At 37.1% G+C, this 27,545-nt stretch overlaps 1 protein-coding gene across 1 annotated transcript in view; it reads right to left on the bottom strand.

Moving 5' to 3' along the window:
- The window catches only part of CFAP299 (cilia and flagella associated protein 299), a 566,954-nt gene that overhangs the window by 363,162 nt on the left and 176,247 nt on the right, over positions 1-27,545 (bottom strand). The window contains exon 3 of the mRNA XM_007518501.3: positions 6,164-6,254. Coding sequence (XP_007518563.1) covers positions 6,164-6,254 — 91 coding nt within the window. The remainder of the gene's footprint in view (positions 1-6,163; positions 6,255-27,545) is intronic.

Below are 27,545 nucleotides of genomic sequence, written 5' to 3'. Positions count from 1 at the left end.
GGATTCAATTAAAAAGGAAATAAACATTTGTATAATGCCTTCATTTTCTTAAAAGGGAACATTTTATAGAAGTTGGAAAACAGCAAGGAGGAAAAGATCATGTCAGCACAATATTACTGGTCATACACAACGCAATCTTATGTTTCATAGAGATTTCAGCACAGGAAATGGGTATATTAGGAACTGCCTAGTTCATAGATTTTCCTGACACATGCATGTACAGTGGTTTCTTTGAATGACTGAAGGGAAAGCTGTATATACCAGCTTCAATAATGCATAGTTCAAGAACCAACTACTCAGCCATGTTACTGTTTATACAGTCAACATTCAGTGGGAAAATAAAGTGTCAACAGATTCACTTTCCCAGCCCAAAACAGTACATGGCCTCTCATCACAATCTATGTGAGCCTCTGACTAGGAAGGAAAGGTAATTATTATTTTCTATTTTCATTCAATAAATACAAAATTCTTAATTTACTGAAATCTGAAAAAATAATAACTCCTTCTTGTTCTCCCTTCCCCTCACTACCACTTAGTCACTTGAAAGAGGTCCACTTGCATATTAGATGTCAGGCTCAGGAAAAAACTAGTAAAGTCATGGTCCCCTTGGAATATACCTAAAATAGACCTACTAGCTATTTCCAAAATGGAGAGCCCAAATCTTCATCTGCAATATTCTTGCCTTTAGGTTCATGATTAGTCAACAATTTGTTTGGCTTTATATGTTAACTCTTTTTTCAGCCACCAGGTTCCAAATGCCAAACTGACTTCCCTGGGCAGACGACTCTATCAATGCGTCCTGGACCACAGACCTCCCCAGAGGTCTGCCCCACTAGGGAAAGAGAGAGACAGGCTGGAAGTATGGATCGACCTGCCAATGCCCATGTTCAGTGGAGAAGCAATTACAGAAGCCAGACCTTCCACCTTCTGTACCCCATAATGATTCTGGGTCCATACTCCAGAACGTTAAAGAATAGGAAATCTGGGAGTCAGGTGGTAGCATAGTGGGTTAAGCACATGTGGTGTGAAGCGCATGGCTGGTTTAAGGATCCCAGTTCGAGGCCCAGCTCCCCACCTGTAGGGGAGTCCCTTCAGAAGCGGTGAAGCAGTTCTACAGGTGTCTACCTCTCTCTCTTCCTCTCTGTCTCCCCCTACCCCCTCCATTTCTCTCTGTCCTATCCAACAACGATGACAACAAGAATAACTACAACAATAAAACAACAAGGGCAACTAAAGGGAATAAATAAATAAGTAAAAATTTAGAAGAAAAAAAAGAATAGAAAAGCTATCAGGGGAGGGAATAGGATATGGAGTTCTGGTGGTGGGAATTGTGTGGAATTGTACCCCTCTTATCCTATGGTCTTGTCAATATTTCTACTTTATAAATAAAAATAATAAAAAAACAGAGTCCCACAATCCTATTCAGTTAAACACACTATACGAAGCACACAAGTCTTATTTTCTTTGTTTATGGCAATACAATAGCTTTGTCTCTCTGTTCATGAGAAATCAAAGTCAGGTCCTTTATCGTGGTAGAGTCTTTTACTTTGGTGCAATACTCTAACTCTAGTCCAAGTTCTGCTTAGTGTTTTCCCTTCTGATCTTGTTTTTCAACTTCTGCCTATGAGGGAGATCATCCCACATTCATCCTTCTGTTTCTGACTTAGCTCACTTAATATAGTATCTTCGAATTCCATCCAAGATGGGGTAAACAAGGTGAATTCTGGATTTGAGGGAGATCTGGCTACGACATCTGTCACCCCATTGATCACCAGGGTTAATTCAGATGATCTGGCTGGTTAGGTGGGTGTCCCCTTCCTCCCTCACCGCTCCATGTGCGTCTCTCCTGAAGCTGCGCATTTGGTCAAGAAGATGGCCTTCCCAGAATAGAGACAGACCAGTCTTCAGTGGAGGGTATTGAGTAGCTGCACTCCCCTGCCAGACCTCCCAACAAGCTCTCAAGAAGGTGAATTCACCATGAGCCTGAGACTTTGGAGCCTCAGGAATACAAGTCACTTTGCATAACCATTATGCCATCTACCCCTGTTCACATGTCTCAGTTTTCCACATAACAATTCAATGCTCTTCTAGGTCCTTCTCTGCCATAATGTTCCAGGACCTAAAACCTTCCCCTCTACCCCAGAGTCCTTTACTTTGGTGCAATGCACCAGACCCAGTCCAAGTTCTGCTTTGTGTTTATTGTTCAACTTTTTTTTTTTTTTGTAATTGAATTCATTTCATTGAAGATACCTTTAAAATTACCATCCCCCATTTTTTTAAAAAGGAGTTATCTATTGTGTCTGAGAGAGAGAACTAAAGTATCACCCTGGCATACAGATCTGCCAGGAACTGAACTCAGGAATTCATACATGCAAGTCTAGTCATCTACCCATCGAAAATCTCCTGAACTATATTTTAAATAGAAATAAGTAGTCCTGGTGCTAGGAAAACATTCTCATTGTATCTATCATCTGAGTACTTGATAGTTAATAGAAATCTTTTTAAACATTTTTGTAGATTTTACCAACAGCTCAATGTTTTGTTTAAGCTAAGAGCATAGAAGAGTTAGTAGCTTAAAACAAAAGCACATTTTTATACACACACAGAGATATAAATGTACAGACTGTAGTGCATATAGTAAATGAAACTTAGAGACATTCACAAAATAATATTTGATTTTTGAATTAAATCAGGTTGTCTCTGACCTCAGACAAGTTCTATTCTACAAGATAGATTATCTAAATCGTATCACTGTCAGTAGCATTTGACCCATTAAATCACTGGGAGCATTATAGGAAGTACATTTAAAAATTATTCATTGAATAGTGGCTATATAAAGTGATTTAAACTGCAAATTTTCATAAAACCCTGTACTCTGAAACTACATGTCCAAGCAATAGGTTTATAGGAATAATAGAATATGTATACTATGCAAATGATCTTGAAACTTGAAAATTTTGGAAGTATTGGCATAGGTACTTAAGAGGTTAGGGACAGAAAGGAGTATGGTTTCCCATAGCTCTGTGATCTATATCAGAGTAAATTTAAAACCTAAATAGAGAAAGCTAAAAAATTAATTTCACAATTAGCTGACCAGAGAGCAAAACAGGACACCCAGAACAAGATTCAATTATACTAAATAGCACTTGAAATCCAGGATCACCAACTTAAAAATGAGACAAATTATTCTAAGTGTGGGAAAATAAATCTAATCTTCTAATTTCCTAGCTACATTTAAACAAAATTACCGTGGAAAATTGCTATGAAATTAGTCCTCCAAACCTTATTAGGTCATGCAGGTCAACTAGATCAGTCTTAAAACAATATTAAATTTTTTTCTAGTACAGACTTTCAATAAGATGTAACAAACAAACAAAAAGAAATTAATGTGCCTTGGGGTTGATGTACTCTATTTATTCTGTACCCACATCTTATGTAGAAAACAGCCATTTATCATGGAGAGTTCAAACCTCATAAGAGTCACATTTAATTTCTGCAGACAAAAAACTTACATAGATAAAATCACATGAATATTTTATTATTTAAAGACTTTTAAAAGCCTATCCACTTAGTAAATAGTTTTTACAAATACTCATGACACTAATAATTAACTTTGCTAAAACATGCTGTATCCTATGGTAAACAGCTCACTATGAAGTCATTCAGAGTCCTCAAGACAAAAAAAAAATTGAATAAGTAAGCTTTAAATATGGCCTACATACAATATGTATTCAGAAGATTATAATTCTACTACAATAACCATGTATTGGTTTCAAAGTGGGCAAACTATGAGTCTAACAGTTTAGTTTCCAAATCAGTTACGAGGCAGTAATAAATATTAATTATCTTGCTTATTCAATAAAACTTAATTTTAGGAACTTCCTTTTCTTAGGCATTTACTTATTGATTATGAGACAGAGACTATTACAGATGGAAGAGGACAAGAGCTCTGGCATAAGTGGTGCTGGGGATTGAATTTAGAACTTTAGGGTCCTAGGCACGAAGGTTGTTATTTTAACAACATAGGATATGTCCCTGCCGAAATATATAGCTGAAAGCAAAAGTGCACAGTAGTCTGCAGTGAGTCAATAAGCAAGCAAGTAGAAAGACTTAAAAAGACACCTTAAAGTTCCTAATGAAATAGTTTCTACTTAGACCGTGGTACCCTCCTCACCTACTTCTTATTACAATTCCCTCAGTCACGCCAAAGTAAATGACTTATCAAAGTAAAAACTACAAAAGCTGAATAAGAGCAAGAGACTGACATACTTTAACGACTCCTTAGTCACTATCAGGCCACCCCATCAGCTGGGGCGCCCTATTCAGGGAGTCCTAAGATTTCAACACAGACATGATGGGACTAGACCTCGAATAGATCTCTCTCTCCGTTGTCACAGGTCATCTCCATCAGGAATAATACAATGGACCCTTTATGGGTTCCCATAGGACCTTGCCCTCAATGTGGATCAACAGTGGTAGAGAATGAATGTTCTATCCTCCGAAGGGAGGCTGGATAACATACTCTATCTACCACCTGAAGAGGATGGGTCCTAAAATTGGTACAGCTTAGAACGTTCCTACACATGACCACAGAATGTGAGCTCAGACCTACAGGGATGCAGAGGTTACATAGGCTACTTTGCTGAACATGGGCCCCAGATGAAATTGATGGGGTCTACAGTCAACTATATTTGTACACCTTTCCCATATTTAAGAGCTACTCTTTTCCCTGATCCAGCTTTCTAGCCCTTTTTCCAGCCATGTAATCAACTCCCCAGACAATAACTTGGGTTCACCGGCATATCAGATGTCAGGCTCAGGAAAAAAATAATCTAGTACAGTCATGGGCCCTTTGGAATATAACTAAAATAGGCCTACTATGTATTTCCAAAACGGAGACCCCAAATCTTCATCTGCAATATTCCAGCCTTTAGATTTATGATTAGTCAACAATTTGTTTGGCTTTATATGTTAACTCTTTTTTCAGCCACCAGGTTCCAGAGGCTACCATGATGCCAAATGGATTTCCCCAAGAAGACGACTCCATCAATGTGTCCTGTTGCCCTACTTCCTCAGAGCCCTGCCCCACTAGGCAAAGAGAGAGACAGGGTGGTAGTATGAATCGAACTTTCAACACCCATGTTCAGCGGGAAAGCAAATACAGAAGCCAGACCTTCCACCTTTTGCACCCCATAATAACCCTGGATCCATACTCCCAGAGGGTTAAAGATATACTGGGTCAATAAATAGAGAAAAATAAGTAAAATCACAACAAAGCTAAATCACATTCCCCAACCCAAATCCACAAACTTATTTAGCAAATTCTTTCCTTCCGCTAAGATAGCTTCACCTTGATCACAAGCAAACCATTTTCCTCTAAATCCCATCTCCCACTTAAAGACTTCCCTCCAACTAGTACACGTGTTTTTCTATTACTTTAAAATTTTCAGCAGATAAGTTGTCAGTATTTTTTATTACAGTCCTAACATGAGTAAATCATTTTTTGTTGTTGTTCCTTGACTTGGAACATTTTGAAACTGAACAAAGATTATTATCCTGTTATCACTAGTAGTACATTATAAAGAATAAAAGTAAATATTTATTCCACATAATATTGTCAAGCTTACATATATGGTGTGGCACATGTTTTAATAAAGAACACATTCTGCTTGAATGAATCAAAATCATGCACCTCCACTTTGTGATGTCTATTGCATCTACCAATATAGGACTAAAGGTAGGCTACAAAGGATTATCTTCCTGAGGGACAATGAAACTAGGTGTGCAAGGTGTAAAACTTCAGGGTTAAGTGATGATGTGACTTGAAGGAATGTACTAGAATTTCAAACTGAAATAAATCAAGACTTTTCAACACAAGACTAGCACAAAACTGGAAACACAACCAGTCTCCCAAGTATTGTCATTTTCTCTGCAAAAGATACTTACAATTTTTCATTCATAGTTTTTCTATACCCAGAAATATACAGAAATAAATTAATTCTCCACATATATTCCTAAAAGCCCTACCACTTCCCTTATGAATTACATCGTGGGGAAGATATCAAATGCTGTACTATTAATAATAACTATAAATATACTATTAATGTACTATTAATAATAACTATAAAAAATACTTTTTAATTGTTGGATGAAAGATACTCACGCTCACTCTTCCACTGCGGTTGTCTTCTTCTCTCACTGCCAAAGCCTTCAGAAAATCATCCTTCAAGTCTTTACCGGCACTTGTTAATGACCTATAAAAGACAGGCCTTCTGTTACAATACATAAGAAAACAAGTAGATTTAAAACACTCAGGGGCGGGGAGTCGGGCTGTAGCGCAGCGGGTTAAGCGCAGGTGGTGCAAAGCACAAGGACCGGCATAAGGATCCCGGTTGGAACCCTGGCTCCCCACCTGCAGGGGAGTCGCTTCACAGGCGGTGAAGCTGGTCTGCAGGTGTCTATCTTTCTCTCCTCCTCTCTGTCTTCCCCTCTTCTCTCCATTTCTCTCTGTCCTATCCAACAACGACAACAACAATAATAACTACAACAATAAAACAACAAAGGGCAACAAGAGGGAATAAATAAATAAAATAAATATTTAAAAAAAAAAACACTCAGGGGCCAGGCTGGAGAGACGGCATAATAATTATTTTATCATGTCACGAAATTTCAATATATTTGTACTCCTTACTATCCATAACGATTTTAAATTCTCTCTTTTTAATTTATTTTCCCTTGTTTTTTATTGTTGTTGTAGTTATTGATGCCGTCATTGTTAGATAGGACAGAGAGAAATGGAGAGAGGAGGGGGAGAGAAAGATAGATACCTGCAGACCTGCTTCACCACTTGTGAAGTGACCCTCCTGCAAGTGGGGAGCCAGGGGGCTCGAACTGGGATCCTTATGCAGTTCCTTATGCTTTGTGCCACGTGCACTTAACCCACTGCACTACCGCCCAACTCCCGATTTTAAATTCTCTATAACTTACGTATAATTTATCTAAACCTAAGAAACTTAGTATACTAGGCACGTGAGTCACCAGTTAAATTACTGAAAAAGCATTAATTTTATCTCTGTGAATGGAGACAAGAAAGGAAAGGAAATTGGGTTATTTTTGTCAGACAAAAGAAAACATTAAAATTGAAGAGAGACTACAAAATAAGTAAGTCTGGGAATGTAAAATACAGCATGCTGGTTGTTGGCAACAATACCATGTTAAGTAACTGAAAGTTGATGAAAGTAATTATTCTAAGTTTTCCATCATAAAGAAAAAGAATATTAACAATAAAAAAAAACTAGTAACTACATGAGCCCTGTCTATGTGAACTAAACCTAGGGTAGAGACACTTTGCAATATATGTACATGCAATGAATCATTATGGTATACATCTGAAACAAATATTGTACAGTGTTATATGGCAATGGTATATTAATGTAAAAGATTAAATAACTGTTTTTAAACAAATACAAGATATAAATTATTTTCTCTGAAATTAAATTGATCACAAACTCTCAAGCAATACTAATGCACTGACTGCACCATGAAGCCATGATCTCTTTTTCATATAGCAGTTTCCAGTCCAACTAGCATTTTACTATGTCTCTTTGATGTACAAGAAACCATATGAGGCACAGAGATAAGTACAACATAGTTTCTGCTTCTCAAATCACCTGTGTTTTCAAATTATTCCAGGTAATAAATGAGATTTTAAAAAAACAGAGAAAATTGGAGTATCAGAAGAGTTCACAATAAAAACAGTCTAACAAAGAACAATGCAAGACTAAAAAAATGAAAAAGTAAAGAAAAAGAAAAAAGAAAAAGTTTAGCAACTTAAGAAAGGAACTTCTTAAAACCAATTATTAAATGAAATGTTACAAGAATAGGCAATGACCAGCTTGAGGAATTGTGGAAGAAGGAATGAAGTCTCAGTAACTGCAAAGGAATAAAGAAATAGAGGTGGAAAACTGCAAAGCAAGTGGGTAACAGCAAAGCAGTCAGAAAGCAAGTGCAGGAAGTGAGGAGTAAACTACATACTATCAATAACAAATAATCTCTTTAAAACCAGGAGGAGTGGATGTGTAGTGCAGAAACTAAGCCCAAGAGATAACTTGGTGGCAATAAAAACAGATTATGCTTTTTCTAAGATAGTTTTAAGCATAATATATGTGAAATGTAGTAGAGAACCAGCATGATACTTACGCAGGGTTAATAAATCATTACCAAGTCAACTCTAATTCATCAGGGTTAATAACTTCCATGTCAAGATACAGAGCAATGCAAAGATGTGGGGCAAAAGGAACACTTCTGTGCTATTGGTGGGCATGTAGATTGTTTTGGTCTCTGTGGAAAAAAGTCCAGTGGCTCCTCAAAACATTACAAATGAACTCACTCTTAAGTTCCAACAATTTTTCTCAGACAAAGAAGATAAACACACCTGTATGAAGAGATCTATATATGCCTATGTTTACAGCACAATTTATAATAGTCCAAACTTGGAAGCAACCCAGATGCCCAAATGACAGGTGAGTGATTAATTGATGCTATATATTCACCATGCATTTGATTTGCAACTCCCTGACTGCCTGTTCATTTCACAAAAGCATATTTTTATATGCAAATGTATATCCTCAAAAAAATTGAGATTACCAGAAATAGTGTGGTAGTAAAAGCAACAGGTGAACAGTTTCACTGGAGCACCAACTAATAGGATAATGCACTTTTCCCCATATGAGGGAATCTCAGTGAGAGCTTGGACCCAAGCCATTGTGCATGGTAACATGTGCATCATAACCTGGCACCATATTCATAGTTTTGAATAAAAAAAAAAAACCTTCCACACAGGTGAATTCTCCCTAGCTAAGTTTTCACTCAGATTTGATGCACTAATGATGAACTCATCATACAAAGAACAGTTGAAAGACTTCATTATCACTAAATCAGCCCTATTATAATGACTTAAATGAGATATCCATAGAGAACAATCTCACCCATAGGATGTAAATAAAGAAGCAAACAATGGGAATCAAGCAAAGTCAAGTGAAGACAATCTTTTTGAATTCAGAGTGCATAAGTGGGGAATGCATGTGGGACTGGGCTGAGGCCTGCCTTATAATGGGGCATAGGGCCATTTTGAATTTGGGAGTATTTTAAAGAGATGTGAAATTTTACTTTTAGAATATTTGTAGTCTGAAAACAAAAGCTATGTAAAAATGAATAGAATTTAAAAAGGCAAGAGACTCAAAATACTACACATTGAATTTAGATTGAGGAATTGTTATTACTAGATATGCTTAGCATATCTGATGTGCTTATCTTACAGAACTCATCCAACTGTCGCTTGTTGTGGAGGGATATTTCTTCTCTTGGAGGCAAGCATCTTTCTGTTCTCCTGCTGCTTGAGTGCTGATGTTTGGTCCCTTACTGTGAAGCATCTCTTTCTATCCATGTTTCCTCATGAACTATAGCTTTGATGTTGATACCATGAAGAGAAAGACTCAAGCCCTCACTACTAGAATCTCTGGGTCTTGTCTCAGTTCCTTGTCTTTTTTTCCCAGTAAGCTATTCCTGGTGATATCTCTGTCTTTTAATATAAATGAAACAATGTCCCTAGGAAGCCAGGTTAATCATAACCACTTTTAGAAGAGATGTATAGTTTAGGAATTTTTATACTCTCCTGTGATTAGCTTGGAACTTCCAGGAGGTAGCCAATTTATATTTTAATAATTTTCAGAAAAGGAGAACACTGCTTCAGAAATGAGACCCATGTATCTGTAAGAAGGAATGAGAATCAAACTTCTGCTGAGATGATAAATGACACCACTTTCTCTACCCTTTTCTATATGAAAGAGTTTTAAAATTATCAAATGTACAGTAAAGCTATCAACATCTCTGGGAAACAACTTAAACTGTCAGAACCACACAGGAAAAAAAAGATGAGAAGTGTTAACATGCACACCAGACAGCTGTTTCTTCTCACTTTATGTCTTGTGGAAAAACTAAGTGGGAGTCCTGTCCTCCAACACATCTGACTCTACATCCCCTGCATGAGGTGGGTATATTTTTTTTGAGGGGGCAACATTGGCTAGTTTCTGTCTGAGAAAACATCTCTGAACTCTTTGTATTCTTGTACATGTGGCAAGTTTCCCTGGTTAATTCTTAAATATGATAGCTTAAGATGCTCTCACACTTAAAAGTGGGTGAGAGAGTGTGCAGTAAAGAAATAAACATTGAAAGCTGCTGCAGGGTGTTCAATTTCACTATGAAAACACATTAACATATAGCTTTTACTTTCACTGGGAGAGCAACTAAATCTGTTATTTGCACTGAAGAGATAGCTCACCAGATAGGTACTTGCACTATCAAATGAATGGCCCAGATTGGAGCCCTGGCACCACATGGGAAGTGCTGTGACAACAGGGGAAATTTTCACTCTGCAGTGACTGACCCTGCACTGTTTCTCTCTCTGCTAAAATGGGGGTGGGGGAAATGTGGTCTGGGGAGAGAAGGGGTGAAAGTGGATAGAGACAGAGAGAAATTGGGAGGGGAGGAGGAGGTAGAGAGGGAAAGAGACAGAGAGACACCTATAGCTCTACTTCACTATTTTCCCTCTGCAGGTGGGGACCAGGGCCTTTAGCTTGGGTCCTTGTGCACTGCAATGTGTGCACTTAACTAGGTACACCACTGCATGGTCCCTCTGATTTGATTCTGTATCAAATAATGGTAGCGATAACAAAAATAGTTTTATATCCCCTATCAAGTACCTCTGACTGCCAGTTTCTGATTGAATTATCTTAAAACTCACAGCAATCTTATTGCTTTATATATTTTTAATTTTAATGTCCTTTTTATGTTCTGGGCATATACTGAGCTGCTGAGAACTGCTAAAAGCAAACAATCATACATTTCCCACAAGTTCTATATGTGTTTAATGTTTTTTTTTAATTTTGCCTGATTATGACATCAATCACAGTAATTTGTCCAGACAGTGTGAATAAGAAAAAGTTAGATTCTTGTTATTATACAATTAAGAGAGCCAGAAGAACAAGAAAAATTAATAACAGAGTACATGTTAATTCAAAAATATATTAAAAACAGAAATGTTAATAAATGCCATGTATAGTACTTAAGAGGAATAAAATACAGTAAGGAATTAGAAAGACTTTTAGACAATTTAGAAAGACTTGAGAAAGCAATAAAGATTATATAAGATAAGAGGGGTACAACTCCACACATTTCCCTCCACCAGAGTTCCATATCCCTCCATTGGAAGCTTTCCTATTTTTTATCTCTCTGAAAGTGTGGACCCAGGATCATTTATGGGGTGCAGAAAGTGGAAGCTCTGACTTCTGTAATTGCTTATCTGCTGAACATGGGTGTTGTCAGCTTGATCCATACCCCCAGCCTGTTTATATCTTTCCTTAGTGGGGCAGGGCTCTGGGGAGATGGGGTTCCAGGGTACAATGGTGAGGTCATCTACCTGGGGGAGTCAGGTTGGTGTCATGGTAGCATCTACAACTTGGTGTCTGAAAAAGCACTAAGACATAAAGCAAAACAAATTGTTTAATAATCTGGAACCTAAAGGCAAGAATATAGTGGATGAGATTTACAGTTTCCATTTTGGAAAAAGTTAGTAGGTCTATTTTAGGTATATTCCAAGGGTCCCATGACTATACTAATCTTTGCCTGAATCTGACAGCTAACATGCAGGTGGGCCAAAGGTATTATCTGGGTAGATGGTGTCAGGGCTGGAAATAAGACTAGAAGGCTGGATCAGGGAAGGAAGTAGATCCCAAAACCCAGACAATACTTTTAGCCTACCTGCATTTTAGCTATTGGGCTCAGGCAAAAAGTAGTAAAGTCATGGGCTCCTTGGAATATACCTAAAATAGATTCCCTAACTTCTTCCAATATGAAGACTTCAGATCTCATCTGCTCTATTCTTACCTTAGGTTCTTGATTATTAAACAATTTGTTCTGCTTTATATCTTACTGCTTTTCAGTCACCAAGTTACAGATGCTACCATGACGCCAACCTGACTTACCTAGGCAGATGACCTCACCAATGTGTCCTGGTACTCCACCTCCCCAGAGCTCTGCCCCACTGGGGAAAGATACAAACAGGCTAGAGTTATGGATTGACCTGCCAATGCCCATATCCAGCAGAGAAACAATTATAGAAGCCAGACCTCCCACCTTCTGCACACCATAAAGATCTTTGGTTCATACCTCCAAAGGGATAAAGAATAGGGAAGCTTCCAATGGAGAGGATGGGATATAGAACTCTGGTGGTGGGAACTGTGTGGAATTGTACCCCTGTTATCCCATAATCTCATCAATAATTGCTAAATTACTAATAAAAGTGGAAAAAAAATATTGGACATTATGCTAAATTTTGTTTTCCAGAATGGCAGCAAAAACATCTACAATCCTACATGCTCTTATGTATTATACCCAGACTATCTCTCCCAGCAAGAAGAATAGCTTTTTTTTATTCCAACTCCTTCAATAATAGTTTGACCAATAGAGAGAAGACTGAGAACAGAGAGCACCAAGTCAAGAATTCAATGTCAACTATTTTGTTGCCCTGTTCAGATACTGTACTAGCTTATTCAGCTAGTTGTGCTTTTGACTCAGCTATTTCAACTTCCAGCTCTCTAATTACCTCAGGATAATTAACGTTTTCCTTCAGAGCCTCATTTGTTGTTTCTCCATTTCTGAATGGCTTTCCTCACTCCTGTGATTATTACCTTGATTACTGTTTGCATGTTGTATTCATTTTATTTGCTTCCAGCTTTGGGGGATTTTCTTTTCTGGGCTTTTTTCCTGGTTCATTTCACCAGTGTTTTTGGTGTGACCATTATATTTGATGTGTTATGAAACTTAACACAAATTGCTTAGGTGTTGCGGTTTGTATGTGGTGTGAGGTGGTTCTGGTTGGTTGGTTCTTGGATCCCTGAAGCTGGTTGCCCTTGGCCTTTGGTGTGTTTCAGGAATGAGTGGAACTATTAGTCATGTTGATACAGCTGCTTTTGGAAGATAGGAGGTAGGGTCTCTTGTGTTCAAATTGAAGAGAGAAATGAATGACTATAACAGCAAGATAGTACCTTAAGTACAGCTTCTATAGTCTTTAAGGGTTTCTCCCTAACAATTTTTCAATCCACTGACCACACCTGCCTGGATTGACTTGTGTCTAAGTAAAGTAATTAAAGTTCACAGCTGCATATTTTAACTATTGTTTTTTGTGTTATCTCAATCCCTGAGGTAAAGCGCAGTGACTGTTAAGCTCTTCTTTTATTTTTTTTAATATTTATTTATTCCCTTTTGTTGCTCTTGTTGTTTTACTGTTGATACTGATGTCATTGTTGTTGGATAGGAAAGAGAGAAATGGAGAGAGAAGGGGAAGACAGAGAGGAGGGAGAGAAAGACACCTACAGACCTGCTTCACCACCTGTGAAGCGACTCCCCTTGCAGGTGGGGAGCCTGGGGCTTGAACCAGGATCCTTAAGTGGGTTGTTGAGCTTAACCCTCTGTGCTACAGTCAGACTCCCTGTTAAGCTCTACTTATGTTGTTGGCGATTTATATGTTATTTATCTTCCCCGCAGGCTATGGAAGCCTGAGGGCGTTTTAACTGTATGTAGTTTTAACTTAATCACTCATTTATGACCAAAAGATAAAACAGGGTGGAGGACAGATAGCATAATGGTTATGCAAAGAAACTCCCAGCCCCCAACCAAGGATCCAAAGTCCCAGACCCAATTCCCTACTTCCCAACAGCCAGATTCAAGCAGTTCTGTGACCCTGTGAGTTTCTGAATAAATCCAGGTTGTATATGATGAGTGAGAGGTCTTTTATCATTTTTCCTAGTTTACCAGGGACTGATGTGGAAAGGCTCCTACTACATAACCACAACATCAGGAGGGTTGATTCTTTCCGGATCCGCCTGGCCAGTTCTGTACCCCCAGGTCAATATAGGATTTCCTGCTGCTGTTTCCTGCTGCTGAAAGGCAACAGCAATGGAGACTCACAGTTGGAAATCGTTGTTTTAAATGATTTCTCCCTACCATCAACATTCCTTTTGTTGCTAAAATTCAGACCAGAAGTGGTGCATCAGTTAGCAAACTTATGGACTAGCACTAGCCACTCCTGAGTACAGACTTTTAGCTCCAGGAATCTCTCCCTTAGACCCCATCTGTCCATAAGCCACACATGTTTGCACTCACTTGTGGCTTGGTGGGTTTTTAAAGAAATCTTTTTCTTATCTTGTTGAGTTCTCAGCTGATCCTCTTTGCTTTTCTTAGTTGATATTTAAATACCCTTTGTAAACTGGTAGATATCACAGATAATTTTTTAAAGAATTTTTATTTTATTTTATTTTATTTTATTTTATTTTATTTTATGACATCAGAAGAAGTGTCAACTGAGACAGAAAGGAAGAGATAAATGCCGGAGCACCACTTTGGTACATGTGGTGCCACAGAGAAAACTGAGTCTCAGGCAAGCAAGTCTGATAGTCTATCAACTGAGCCAATTTCCCATCATCACCACAGCACACTTGGTGAGTTACCCCAATAAAGACAAAAAACTAGGTTCTATTATTTTAGTGACTGTCAGTATCTAAATACTTCTTCCAAACAGGACAAAATGTCATTATATTTTCATATTAAGTAAATTAATGGTTTTGACTCCTTTAAAAACATTAGTATGTGATATTAAAAATTTTCATAGACAGAAATTCAAGTTTAAGTCATGTGAAGAAATTTTAGCTTTACCACTGCAAGTATTACACATAATTTTGCACATATAAAGGAAAAACTATTTCAATACATATTATTTATAGTAGAATTAGTTGGCATCTGTTCTTACAATATATATGAATCATAAATAATCAAGCAAATGTTACCAAAATAACTATATTTGCATATGTGTGCTTTCTATCATATCTTATTTCTAAATTGAATGAATTTTAAAATGTGTAACACATTACAAAAAATAATTGGGTTAGGGTGTCCTTTTTTTGAAGTTTAATCTTTTAGTTGTTTTGACATTGTCGGCATGTTGTTAGCTGAAATTTCTACCATAAAATTTGTTTGCTACTTATAGACTCTAATGTACAGGAAATACCTTTGTAAAAACCTTAATACCATATATTTTATTGCTTAATAAAATGAATTAGTAATTATAAAAGCTACACTATTAGATGATATTTGAAACTCCACAGAGTAAATAATTCTAAAAGATACTATTGTCACTGACATACTTCAGTAGAACAGTTTCTACTACTATCAGTGTTTTGGCTTACAGTGGCAGCCCACACCTGCACAAACATGGGTATATTCCAAACAGCTAATGAAGCTACCAGCAGGATGTTCCATGTCATCTCATATCCAGCTTAAACATGTGTGTGTGTGTGTGTGTGTGTGTTCTCCCTAAGTTTGTATAAGTCATTTTTTTTTTTTTTACCATTATAGTTATCGCTGGGGCTTGGTGTTAACATTGCTTCACTATTTCCAGTGACATTTTTTTTTAATAGAGGGTATGTGGCAGAGAGAGGGAGACAGACCCAGAGAGAAGATCTGCAGAACTTCTCCACTGCTTGTAAATCTTCTCTGATGTAGATTGAAACCAGGGTCTTGAACCCAGGTCCTCATTCTGTTGAGTACATCAAGACACAGGCCCAAAACTCATCATTTAAAAAATATTTTATTCATAAATTTAGTAATAGTTTACAAATAGATTAGTATTAACAAATAATTACAAATAATCTACTTTTTTATTAGGGAAATAATGATTTATAAGATAATTGTCACAGGAGCACAATTTCTTATTTCCCCATGACAGATGTCTGAACACCAGTTCCATCACTAGCTTAAGTCTCCCTCATCATATATTTTAAGTAGGACCAGGAAATGAACCCAGAGCTTCATGTAAGCACAATGCCACTCTTATATTTTAAATTCACTTTCTTTGTAGCCAAATTTTAATTGCATATCCCAGTGTCTTAGATATTTGGTTGGGTAGTTTCATCTTCTTAAAGTAGATTCTACTGAGGTTGGGCAATAGCTCATCTGTAGAGCACACTGGCCACTGCTCATAATTTTGAATTAGATACATGCTTGGAACAGATTATATCTCTCCAAATTATTGTTGAATAGATAAACAAAATCTATAATGACTGAGATTATATACTAAAGATCCTTAAATATAGTTATTTTATACCTATTATAGAGTAATTATACAATACTAAAATATAATGGCATTTTATAGATAAAGTCTGTATAATATGAAAGAGAAATCTGTTTAATAAACTGCTAAATTTTCAGGAGTCTGAATAAACAGAGAATAGGAGAAAAATTTGTAGAGCTGTAGAAATCACAAAGAGATAGCACATCTGACTTACACTCCTGTATAAGTACTGCGCGCTAAACGATTGTGCCACTAGCGCTCCTGACTTACATTCCTGAGCCCCCACCACACAGGCTCCAGGTTCAATTCCTGACACCACCTTATGCCAGAAATGAATAGTTTTCTTCTTTTTGATTCTTTGTCTCTGTCTCTCTCCAGAAGAAAAATAATACATTTAAAAATAAAATAAAGAACAACTCATTTGAGAAAATGAAATTTCTCCTTAGCATGCATCAGTGAGAAAGTACAGTGTATAACATAAGCCTTTATCTGTTAAAAATTTACATTTTGCCTCATCTTTTCTTCTGGCTTTTTTGTTTGTTTTGTTCATCATTGAGATATCATTGCTCCAGGCCAAATTTTTCAGCTAGGAAAGAAGATCCAGAGATAGACAGAGAGAGAAGGAAAGACACCACACCACCAGATTTTTCTGCAGTGCAATGTGCAGGTGGATGTCACATGACAAAGCAGTAACCCTCACAGGTGAGTTATCTTGCAGTCTCCTTCGATCTCTTATTCACTGTCCCTTTTCTTAACTGCAAAAACACATAAGTACTCTTAATCAACTAAAAGAATTCACTAGAATACACAAGTTCTTGTGAAACAGTAAATTTGTATGTTTGCTTCTTTTTTTTAAATTTCTTTATTGAGGAATTAATGTTTTACATTCAACAGTAAATACAATAGTTTGTACATGCATAACATTTCTCAGTTTTCCATATAACAATAAAACTCCCACTAGGTCCTTTGTCATCCTTCTTGGACCTGTATTCTCTCCCCCTCCCACCCCAGAGTCTTTTACTTTGGTGCAATATGCCAATTCCAGTTCAGGTTCTACTTGTGTTTTCTCTTCTGATCTTGTTTTAAACTTCTGCCTGAGGATGAGATCATCCCATATTCATCCTTCTGTTTCTGACTTATTTCACTTAACATGAATTTTTCAAGGTCCATCCAAGATCAGCTGAAAATAGTGAAGTCAACATTTTTAATAGCTGAGTAGTATTCCATTGTGTATATATACCACAACTTGCTCAGCCACTCATCTGTTGTTGGACACCTGGGTTGCTTCCAGGATTTGGCTATTATAAATTGTGCTGCTAAGAACATATGTGTACACAGATCTTTTTGGATGGATATGTTGGGTTCCTTAGGATATATCACCAGGGGAATTGCAAGATCATAGGGTAGGTCCATTTCTTTTTCTTTTTCTTTTTAATTTCTTTATTGGGGAATTAATGTTTCACATTCAACAGTAAATACATGCATAACATTTCCCAGTTTTCCATATAACAATACAACCCCCACTAGGTCCTCTGTCATCCTTCTTGGATCTGTATTCTCCCCACCCACCCCAGAGTCTTTTACTTTGATGCAATACAAGTTTGCTTCTTTAAGTAGAAAATCAGCAAAAAAGATAAAGACAAAAGAATTTTATAAAATCAAGAAAATCGCCATGTTCAAGTTATAATACATGGTGAACACTAGTGTTTTAAAGATACTGAAACATCTTATAGTGATAAGCCTCCAACTTCCCCTACATTAGCATTTCCAAAGTTTATTTGACTACAAAATCACTTTATTCACTTCAGGAAACATCTGCCAATGAAGTTTAACCAGGATACTATGTGATATGCTTTGGAAAGCACTGTTCTAAACATCCCAATATAGTCACTCATTCTCTCTTACTCTTCACTATTCTTGCTAAATATTCTTTGTATCTAGAATCAATTCAAATTTCTCCACATATTTGCTACTATCTTAAGTCCAATCCATCATCATCTTTTATGTTAAATGTTACAACAATCTCTTAGCTGCATAACTTCAGAATATTTTTTTCATTAAAGCTATAACACTGTAAGAAGGTATGTGGTTGATTGATCAAATAAGCCCCTTTAATTAAATAGTCCCTGTAGAACTTCAAATAAGATATATATACGACAAACCTATTCCAAAAGACCTTGCAAGACTCAACTTGTCACTCTTCTCTATTCACAGCTCTTAACCACACTGACAATGTGTGAAGCATGTACTGTCTTCCTGCAAGGTATCTACTTTGCTGGTATCTCTGATTTTTGATTCTTGCTCACTTACATCAGCTTAAATACCATATGCTCAGAACCTCCTTTAACTTCCACTCTGATTTATCAGTAGTTTGCTTAGTCTATCATTACACAAGTTTAATGAAAGTTAATTATAGTACCTGAACTACAATAGAACTAAATTTAATTACATAATATGTTACTATTAGAAGGATGATGAGGAGTTCAGCAAAGCATCATTTGCTGGTGCAAATCCTTTTAAACATTTTATTTATTTTTATATTAAAGAGAGAAAGTTACAAAGAGAGATACAATAGCATTGCTTAACTATGGCTTATGGAAGTGTTGGGAGATGAACCTGGGACCTTGGAGTCTCAAGCACGAAAGTATTAACTGCCCACTAAAGTATATAAAAAGGAAAAGAAAAAGAAATCCCTTCTCACTACCAAAATAATGTCCCCCAAAATTAGAAGGTATACTGATTTTAGATACTATAAGTAGGTAAATTATTGAAAAAATAAGAAACAGGTAAAACAAAAAAAAGTTTTACAAACTAAAAAAAAAAAAGACTTCTGCATAGCTATTACACAGTCTCCCCTGCACACAGATGTGAATCTTAATTTATACAATCTTAAATCATACAAATTCATACAGAGAGATAGGGCTCAATTTCTCATAGGAAATAGAAGAAAAGAACACACATTTGTACACAGTTAGGCTTTCCACAGCTAATTATTTAGATGGCTATTTTTAGGACTCTGCTTGATTGTTTTTGTTTTGTTTTGCTGCCTCCAGCTGGGGCTTGGTACCTGCACTACCAATCCACTGATCCTGGCAGCCGTATTTTTTCCCTATCTTACTGGATAAGACAGAGAGAAATTGAGAGGGGAAAGGAGACAGACAGACAGATAGACAGACAAAGGTAGACACTTGCAGACCAGTTTTAGCATTTGTGAAGTGACACACCCCCCCAGCCACCTGCAGGTGGGGAGCATGGCTCAAACCAGGATCCTTGTACAGATCCTTGCCCTTGTACTATGTGCTTTTAATCAGATGCACCACTGCACACTTGACTGTTTCACAACTGGTTTTCTTTTCTTTTTTTTTTTTTTTTTTGGAGTATGTGTCTGTCTGTCCCTAGTTCTTGTTCATCTTTGACAAATGGCTCTAGAGTGCTCTAGTACTATGATAATTATTTTGAATTTCCTACCACGCTAACTTGGAGTTCCCACAAATTCACACATAACCCCTTTTTCATTTTGGTACACTACTCATATTTTGTGCTTGTTAAGTGTCTACTACATTCACTGGAATGAATCCAATGAGACTAAGAGCTTCATCTATATGATTAAACTCTGCAAGCACAATGAAAAAACAGTTCAGTAAAATGGTACCTGTGTGAATTATTGTATGAATTATTTACCATATCATTTATTTTGGTAAGAGCTAGAAGAACAATTGCAATGGGAAAGGATAGATATTCAATGGATAATTAAGAGAGTTTCGTACAGCTATGAGGCCCAATTAGGATCAAATAAACCTTAGAAACAATACATAACACTACAAAGATATTCTATGGTTCTCTTAACTAACATATCATTCTAAGAAGGGAGATATTCTACGTATCTTTAACACATTTATAACTTAAATGAACTAAAGTATCTGTTTCTTTGAAGAAATGTTTAATTTTTATAATGGTCAGAACAACCTCAATGAAGCAACATGGAAACAAAAGAATTTGAATAAATATAAACATGTTTATATGGAGTACATATAAGCAGAAAATTATATTTCTGCAATGTCTAAGGAAAGATAGAAAAAACAGCTGTATGTATATTATCTCTCACAACTGTATTTTCTGTCATATGATAAAACATTTATTTCCTATTCATATTAGGTCTAAGTCACAAAAAAAAACAATATCTCTGTCATAGTTCTTGGAAAAAGCAAACTACATTACAAAATGTCTTAGGGGAAGCAATTTTTTCTTTATAACAAGGATTTAATTTGACGAGCACACCCAGATCAGAGCATGAACTAAATCATCTGCTTCTCTGGTAGTTCTATGTGGTTAGCAACTCTGATAAGTATCAAGAATAAAATGTCCACAAAAAAAAAAAAAATGCCCATTAGGGAGTTGGTTAAGTGCAAATGGCCCAAAGCACAAGGGCTGGCATAAGGATCCCGGTTCGAAACCCCGGCTTCCCACCTACAGGAGGGTGCTTCACAAGCTGTGAAGTAGGTCTGCAGTTGTCTATTTTTCTCTCCCCCTCTCTGTCTTCCGCTCCTCTCTCCATTTCTCTCTGTCCTATCCAACAACAACAACAGCTATGACAACAATGACAACTACAACAAGCACAACAACAAGGTCAACAAAATGGGAAAAATAGCCTCCAGGAGCAGTGGATTCATAGTGCAGTCACTGAGCCCCAGCAATAACCCTGGAAGCAAAAAAAAAAAAAAATTGCCCATTAAAAAGTGCCCATCAAAGAAACATATGAGAGTTTTTGCAGCAGTTAAAAGGTTTGTTTGATAGTTCACTGATCATCATTATAAGTTTGTTAACGAAAAAAGGGAAAATCTACTTGAGGCCATTTGTAGCATATTAAGAGCTCTTCACTTTAAGATTCAAGTGTACAATATTTACTTTACATCATGGAAACTGAACCTACACATGGAGTAAATACACACTTCACTTTTATTATTTAAACCAGAGAGTTTTAGTTTGTCATCGGCCTGGCCTTTAAATTTGTGTTTGATCTTTAGAACTGCAAGGGTGACTGAAAACCTACTAAGAAATGAATAATGAAGAAAAGGCTAACTCTTTTTCCATTTTGTGGGATGGGTCATAACTGGGGTTCCACATTCTATGCCAACTTTTTTTTTCAGTTAGATAGAGATACCGGGACAAAAAATATAAATAAATAACCACCTCAACATGAAGCCTATGAGTTTTGTGAGCTATCCTGCTGGCACAAAATCTACAGTGCACTATAAGATTCCCAAGTACCTGGAGCTAAGAGTGGTAGAAGAAAAAAGACCTTCTTACTAATCTTGTCAATAAAATAACATTCATCTGATGAAACTTACAGTAGCAATAGATAGATAGATAGATACACACAAATGCATCTTGAGTCAAGGTTATCTAGTGAAATAATTATGAAGATCTGATTACACAGAATAAAACTAGAGTCATAAAGTCAGCGAGGCTCAGGGTTCCTACCCAGTAATGAAGTCCAAAAGGCAAATTGTGAAGATTTCTGTTCCCAGGAGTCGAGGTTCTCTGGGCAAAGTCATAAGCCTCTCCTAAGTACTCACTGCCTGATCATAAAGTTTGGTAGGAAAGGACATGACACATCTTGGTCTAGAGCTTTTGAAATATAAATATTTTTGCAATTAAAAAATCTGAATAGAACTCTTTGAGGATGTTACTATCTCTCCTCTTTATCCATGGTAGTTATCAGAACTAAGCTTGATATAGGATCACAGTGATCAGAGTATTTCCCTCAAGTCTCCTGAGCTCAGAGCTGGACTGAACCAATACTCCTTCCTATATTCTCACTATTCCATCATAATAGAATATACTTCAACTTATTTGTTGTTTTCAGTTTTTACTTAAGTCATGGACATAGGCAGGGAGATAGCTCACTCAGTAAAGTGTACACTCTGTCAGGTATGAGAGACTGGGTTCAGGTTCCCCAGAGCCATTTGGAAGCATTATGAAGCATAAGATAAGCTTCACACGTAGAGGAGCAGCACTTGTGCTGTCACCCCTTTGCCCTCTTACTTTCCCTCTCCTCTCTCTCATTAAACAAACAAACAAAAAATGTTCAGCACTTGGGAGCAATGAAATCTCACAGGCTCAAAGTCTTTGCAGAAAATAAAATAGAATAAAATAGATCATATGCCATATATACTCTTTAACTGTTATCACTTGGAAGGGCAACTTGAGAGTTCAACTATATACATGTTTCACATTTTACTGTGGATAGCTCCGGAGATAGTTTGTGTTACAAATAACTGTGTGATGAACATCTTAGGAACACATGTGAATATGATATGATGTGGAATTTATTTTTAGTAAAAGGCTTCTAATAGTTACTGCCAAATTGTTGTTTCATGGTTTTTTGAAATGATTTTTGGGCCTCGTGTATTAAGTGTCTGTGGAAAATGACTAAGCTTATCATGTTCAGTCCACAGAATCTTTCTCAGTTCTTGTTTTAAAATTTTTCCTGAGGCAGAAACCTCAGTAGCTTTGTACTGCTAACAGTTAAGGCTTTGGCTTAAAATTGCAAAAGGCACCAAACCTGTGAGGAAAGGGGGTTGAGTGGGCCAAAACTTTCTAAGTAGAGGAGTCAAAAGTAAGATTTTTAAAAAGAGACTACAACATTCCTGTTAAAGAATTTGTAAATAGGAATCCTACAGTTCCACACCTGTGCATACCAATAAATGCTAACAACATTTTGTTCAAGTTTGTAAAGAGCAAAAGGTAGACAGATTTAGGAACTATGCTTGAATACAATGTTTTTATCTCTTGTGTCTAGCCAGGTAACCACTGGCAGCTTCAATTACCCAGCTACTATTATGCAAATGAAATTGAAGCCAGAAGTCCTGCACCTGTGCTCGCCTCTGGATTTAATATTTCTAATGAGTCCTTAAATCCTGTTCTACAAACAAACATATGAGATTGCTCAACTCAGATTACAGCAGAGCAGGTGAAAAGCTTTTCAAAGGGAGACATTACTTTCAAGGAATTCAATAAGGCACAGTATACACAAGGTTTAGACATTGCCAGGTGGTACACAGACACAACAAAACTATAATAAATTATTAAGATGTTTGCTAGTATTGGGATGCATGTTCCCACTGGACTAGAACCCAGTGAGATTAAAACAATAACTACAAAAAGGTAAAGTACAGGTCTCCACTATCCAGGAGGCCTCTATGTGGGAGGTTATTTCTACTCTTTTGGCAGCCATTCTTGGTGAAGCTCTATCAGATCTATGATCCCTCCTACAAAGTTAAAGAGTTTTGCCCCTGTTTCTAAAAGCAGTGTGTTCAACTCATTGTTCACAAAGTTCTTCAAAGTGTTACTCTAAGGACATGTAAGTCACTGTGGCGTAAATTAACACTTTTTGGGTCTAGTAGGGCATACAGTATCAAAAGTCAGCATGATTGAATCAAATCTTTAAGAAAACTGAAACATCCACAGGATGTGTGTATATATATATATATATATATATATATATATATATATATATATATACACATATATATATACACATATATATTTATAGAAATGAGTCAATCCATATCTGTGATCCTGTGATCTTAGGAGTACTAATACAATTTCCAATGAAGGGAATGGAGACACAGAACTCTGGTGGTGGGAATGGTGTAGAATTGTAGCCCTATTATCTCATTATTTCATTTCATTTTATTTTATTATTTATTTATTTATTTATTGCCTCCAGGGTTATTGCTGGGGCTAGGTGCCTGCACTATGAATCCACTACTCCCCAAGGCCATTTTTTTCCCTTTTGTTGCCCTGGTTGTTTGATCGTTGTTGTAGTTACTATTATTGTTGTTACTGATGTCGTTGTTGTTGGATAGGACATAGAGAAACCGAGAGAGGAAGGGAAGACAGAGAAGGGGAGAAAGAGAGAGAGACACCTGCAGACCTGCTTTACCACTTGCAGAGTGACCCCCCCTTCAGGTGGGGAGCTAGGGGATAGAACTGGGATCCTTATGCCAGTTCTTGTGATTTGCACCATGTGCGCTTATCCCACTGCACTACCACCCAACCCTCTATTATCTCATAATTTTATAAATCAATATTAAATCATTAATGAAAAATAAACTTAAAAAAAGAATTTCAGTCCACTTTGAGAATTATGCTAGATAAGTCCCATGTCTCCACTCCAGACTGTGGACCACTGCCAATGAAGAGGGTTGTAGAAAGAACCCTTTCCCCATGCTTAATAAGATAAGGGGTTAAGAACGACTTTCTTGAGTAACTCTAAAGAATGTGTCCTCTGTACACTAATGTAATGTCTGCTTACTCAAAAGGCCCCATTAAAGGTATGTTAGCCTACCTTGGGCAGCTGGCCCTTTTGGTTTCCCTGTCATCTCTCATTTGGTGGCCATTCCTCCACTCATCTGCTTTCTTTTTTGTTTTTTTTTAAATATTTATTTATTTATTTATTTATTCCCTTTTGCTGCCCTTGTTTTATTGTTGTAGTTACTATTGTTGTTATTGATGTCATCATTGTTGGATAGGACAAAGAGAAATGGAGAGAGGAGGGGAAGACAGAGAAGGGGAGAGAAAGATAGACACCCGCAGACCTGCTTCACCACTTGTGAGGTGACGCCACTGCAGGTGGGGAGCCAGGAGCTTACACCAGTCCTTGTGCTTTGTGCCAAGTGCGCTAATTAACCCTCGGTACTACCACCCAACTCATCTACTTTTATCAACTTTCATGTTCACTGCAGCTTTGTCTGCATACTTAATCTTTCAGGTCCTCTATGTGTTTAATCACCTTTATCAGCCAAAACCATGAAATAAATCTATGACTATGGTAAAAAAAAAAAAAAAACTAACAAAAGAAAAAGTAGTTAACATGGAAGTAGCTCTTATCTAGTGCCAGGTACAGGTAACAGGGTTTCAGGGAATTTACACAGCTCATGTATCTATGTTATGTCATAGAATCCTAATACAAAATTAACGAGAGAGTAAGTTTCTATCTTACTCGAGAAATAAGGATGTTAGGCTTCATCAGACAATAGGTGAAAGTTCAGAGGAAGGTTAAGGGGCAGAGCAGAAGATAATTTACTAATAATCAGGGAAATGAGGTTTTCAGTGTCTCATGCCAGAATGCTCCCAATGCTGTGATAAAAAGTAAAAAAAAAAAAAAATTACTATCAGTATACATCAGCACTGGCCTAATTATAAGCAGTTAACTATAATGCCATCATAAACTTAATGGCTTTAAATGTTACTTTCCATCTCCTTTTCCTCCTCTTATATGGAATTATAGAAGTCAAATGACGTGACATTAGCCAGAAGAAGAAGGATGAATGCCAGAACATCTCACTTATAGGTGGAACTTAAGAAGCAGTGAGGGAAGGTAGAACACAGGGTGAACTTTGGACTAGACATGGTTTGTTGCAAGAGCAAGGCTATGTGCGGTGGGGGGTAAGGATCATTTGGAGGAAGGGAGTTGAGAGGGCACTGGGGATCCTATTCAAGTAGTGGAGGAACACTGGGGTTGCTTGAGGGAGTGGTGTATGGATACATATGTTTCATGGAAAGATGAGAAACACACATGAGACAAGTGACTTGTAACTCATTTCTTTCCTAGTAAAAGGAAAAAAACCCCCAATTTTCTCTTTTGATATTTTCCAACAATCAGCTGTAATGTATCAGCAAAAGAGCCATACTCTTCCTTATGCTAATTTCTCTTATTTAAAAAAATAAGTTGAATATGGGCCCCAGACCAAATCAAATTGATGGGATTTAGAGTCAACAATATTTATACACCTTTCCCATAATAGTGAGCTACTCTCTTCCCTGATCCAGCTTTCTGTTCCTTTTCTAGCCATGACATCATCTCCCCAGACAATAACTTGGATCCACCTGTATTTCAGATTTCAGGCTCAGGGGAAAAAAGAAAAAAAAGAAAAACTAGTATAGCCACAGGCCCTTTGGAATATAACTAAAATATGCCTACTAGCTATCTACAAAATGGAGGACCCTCCTCCCAACTCTTCATCTGCACTATTCCAGCCTTTAAGTTCATAATTGATCAAAATTTGTTTGTCTTTGTATGTTAACTCTCTTTTCAGCCACCAGATTCCAGATGCTAGCAGCATGCCGACCAGATTTCCCTGGACAGACAACCCCACCAATGTGTCCTGGAGCTCCGATTCCCCATAACCCCATCCTACTAGGGAAAGAGAGAGACAGTCTGGGAGTATGGATTGATCAGTCAACACCCATGTTCAGAGGGGAAGCAATTACAGAAGCCAGACCTTCCACCTTCTGCAACCCACAATGACCTTGGGTCCATACTCCCAGACCCCAGACGGATAAAGATTAGGAAAGCTATCAGGGGAGGGGATGGGATACAGAGATCTGGTGGTGGGAATTGTGTGGAGTTGTACCCCTCTTATCCTATGGTTTTGTCAATTTTTCATTTTTATAAATAAAATTTAAAAAATATATTTCCAACAGTAACATATTGTAGTACATCTGGCTAAACACACACATTACAGCACATAAGGACCCGGAGTCAAGCCCTCAGTCAGCACCAGCAAGATGAAAGTTTTACAAGCAGTAAAACTGTGCTGCAGATATCTTTCTCTTTCCCTTTCTCTCTCTACCCTGCCCTCTCAATTTCACTTTGTCTCTATGCAAAATAAATAAATAAATAAATAAATAGACAAAATGTCTTTAAAAGTTTAATCTGATCAAAAAGAGCATATATTCTAGTCGCTAATCAGGGACTGTGTGCACTTGGGCTGACTTGTCACAACTTTATAGTCAGAGCTGGATCACAGGGCCCAATACTGTTTGTATGGATACAGAGAAACAATGGGCACATTAACAGCATGAACCAAACCAGAAATATATTTTACTTTTTTTTTTTTTCCTATTTTTAACTTTATTTTGATAGGACATACAGAAATTGAGAAAGGAGGAGGATGGACAGGGAAGGAGGGAGGGAGGGGGAGAGAAAGGGACAGAGAGAGAGAGAGAGATAGACAGACCCCAGCAGGCCTGCTTCACCACTTGTGAAGCCTCCCCCCATAGGTGGAGATAGGGGACTCGAGTCCAGATCCTTGCATATGGTAATTTGTACACTTAGCCAGGTGCACCATCACCTAGCCCTCCCCAGAAACACATTTTTCATGAAGACAGAAAGGATATAAAACAGATATCAGTTGCTTCTTGTAGACTAGGGCAGATTTTGTGAGTTTTCTCCACATTGTGAAAGATAATGAAAGACAACAATTTATTATAATTAAAGCTGTAACTATAAATTAGAAGATCATAGCAACAGTAATTATATCAATTGCATACTATTAGTAATGAAATATTAAAA

Source organism: Erinaceus europaeus, chromosome 3 (genome assembly GCF_950295315.1).
Source record: "Erinaceus europaeus chromosome 3, mEriEur2.1, whole genome shotgun sequence".
Lineage (NCBI taxonomy): Eukaryota > Metazoa > Chordata > Mammalia > Eulipotyphla > Erinaceidae > Erinaceus > Erinaceus europaeus.
The sequence above is the reverse complement of the archived record's forward strand: the minus strand, read 5'-3'. Positions and strand labels throughout refer to the sequence as shown.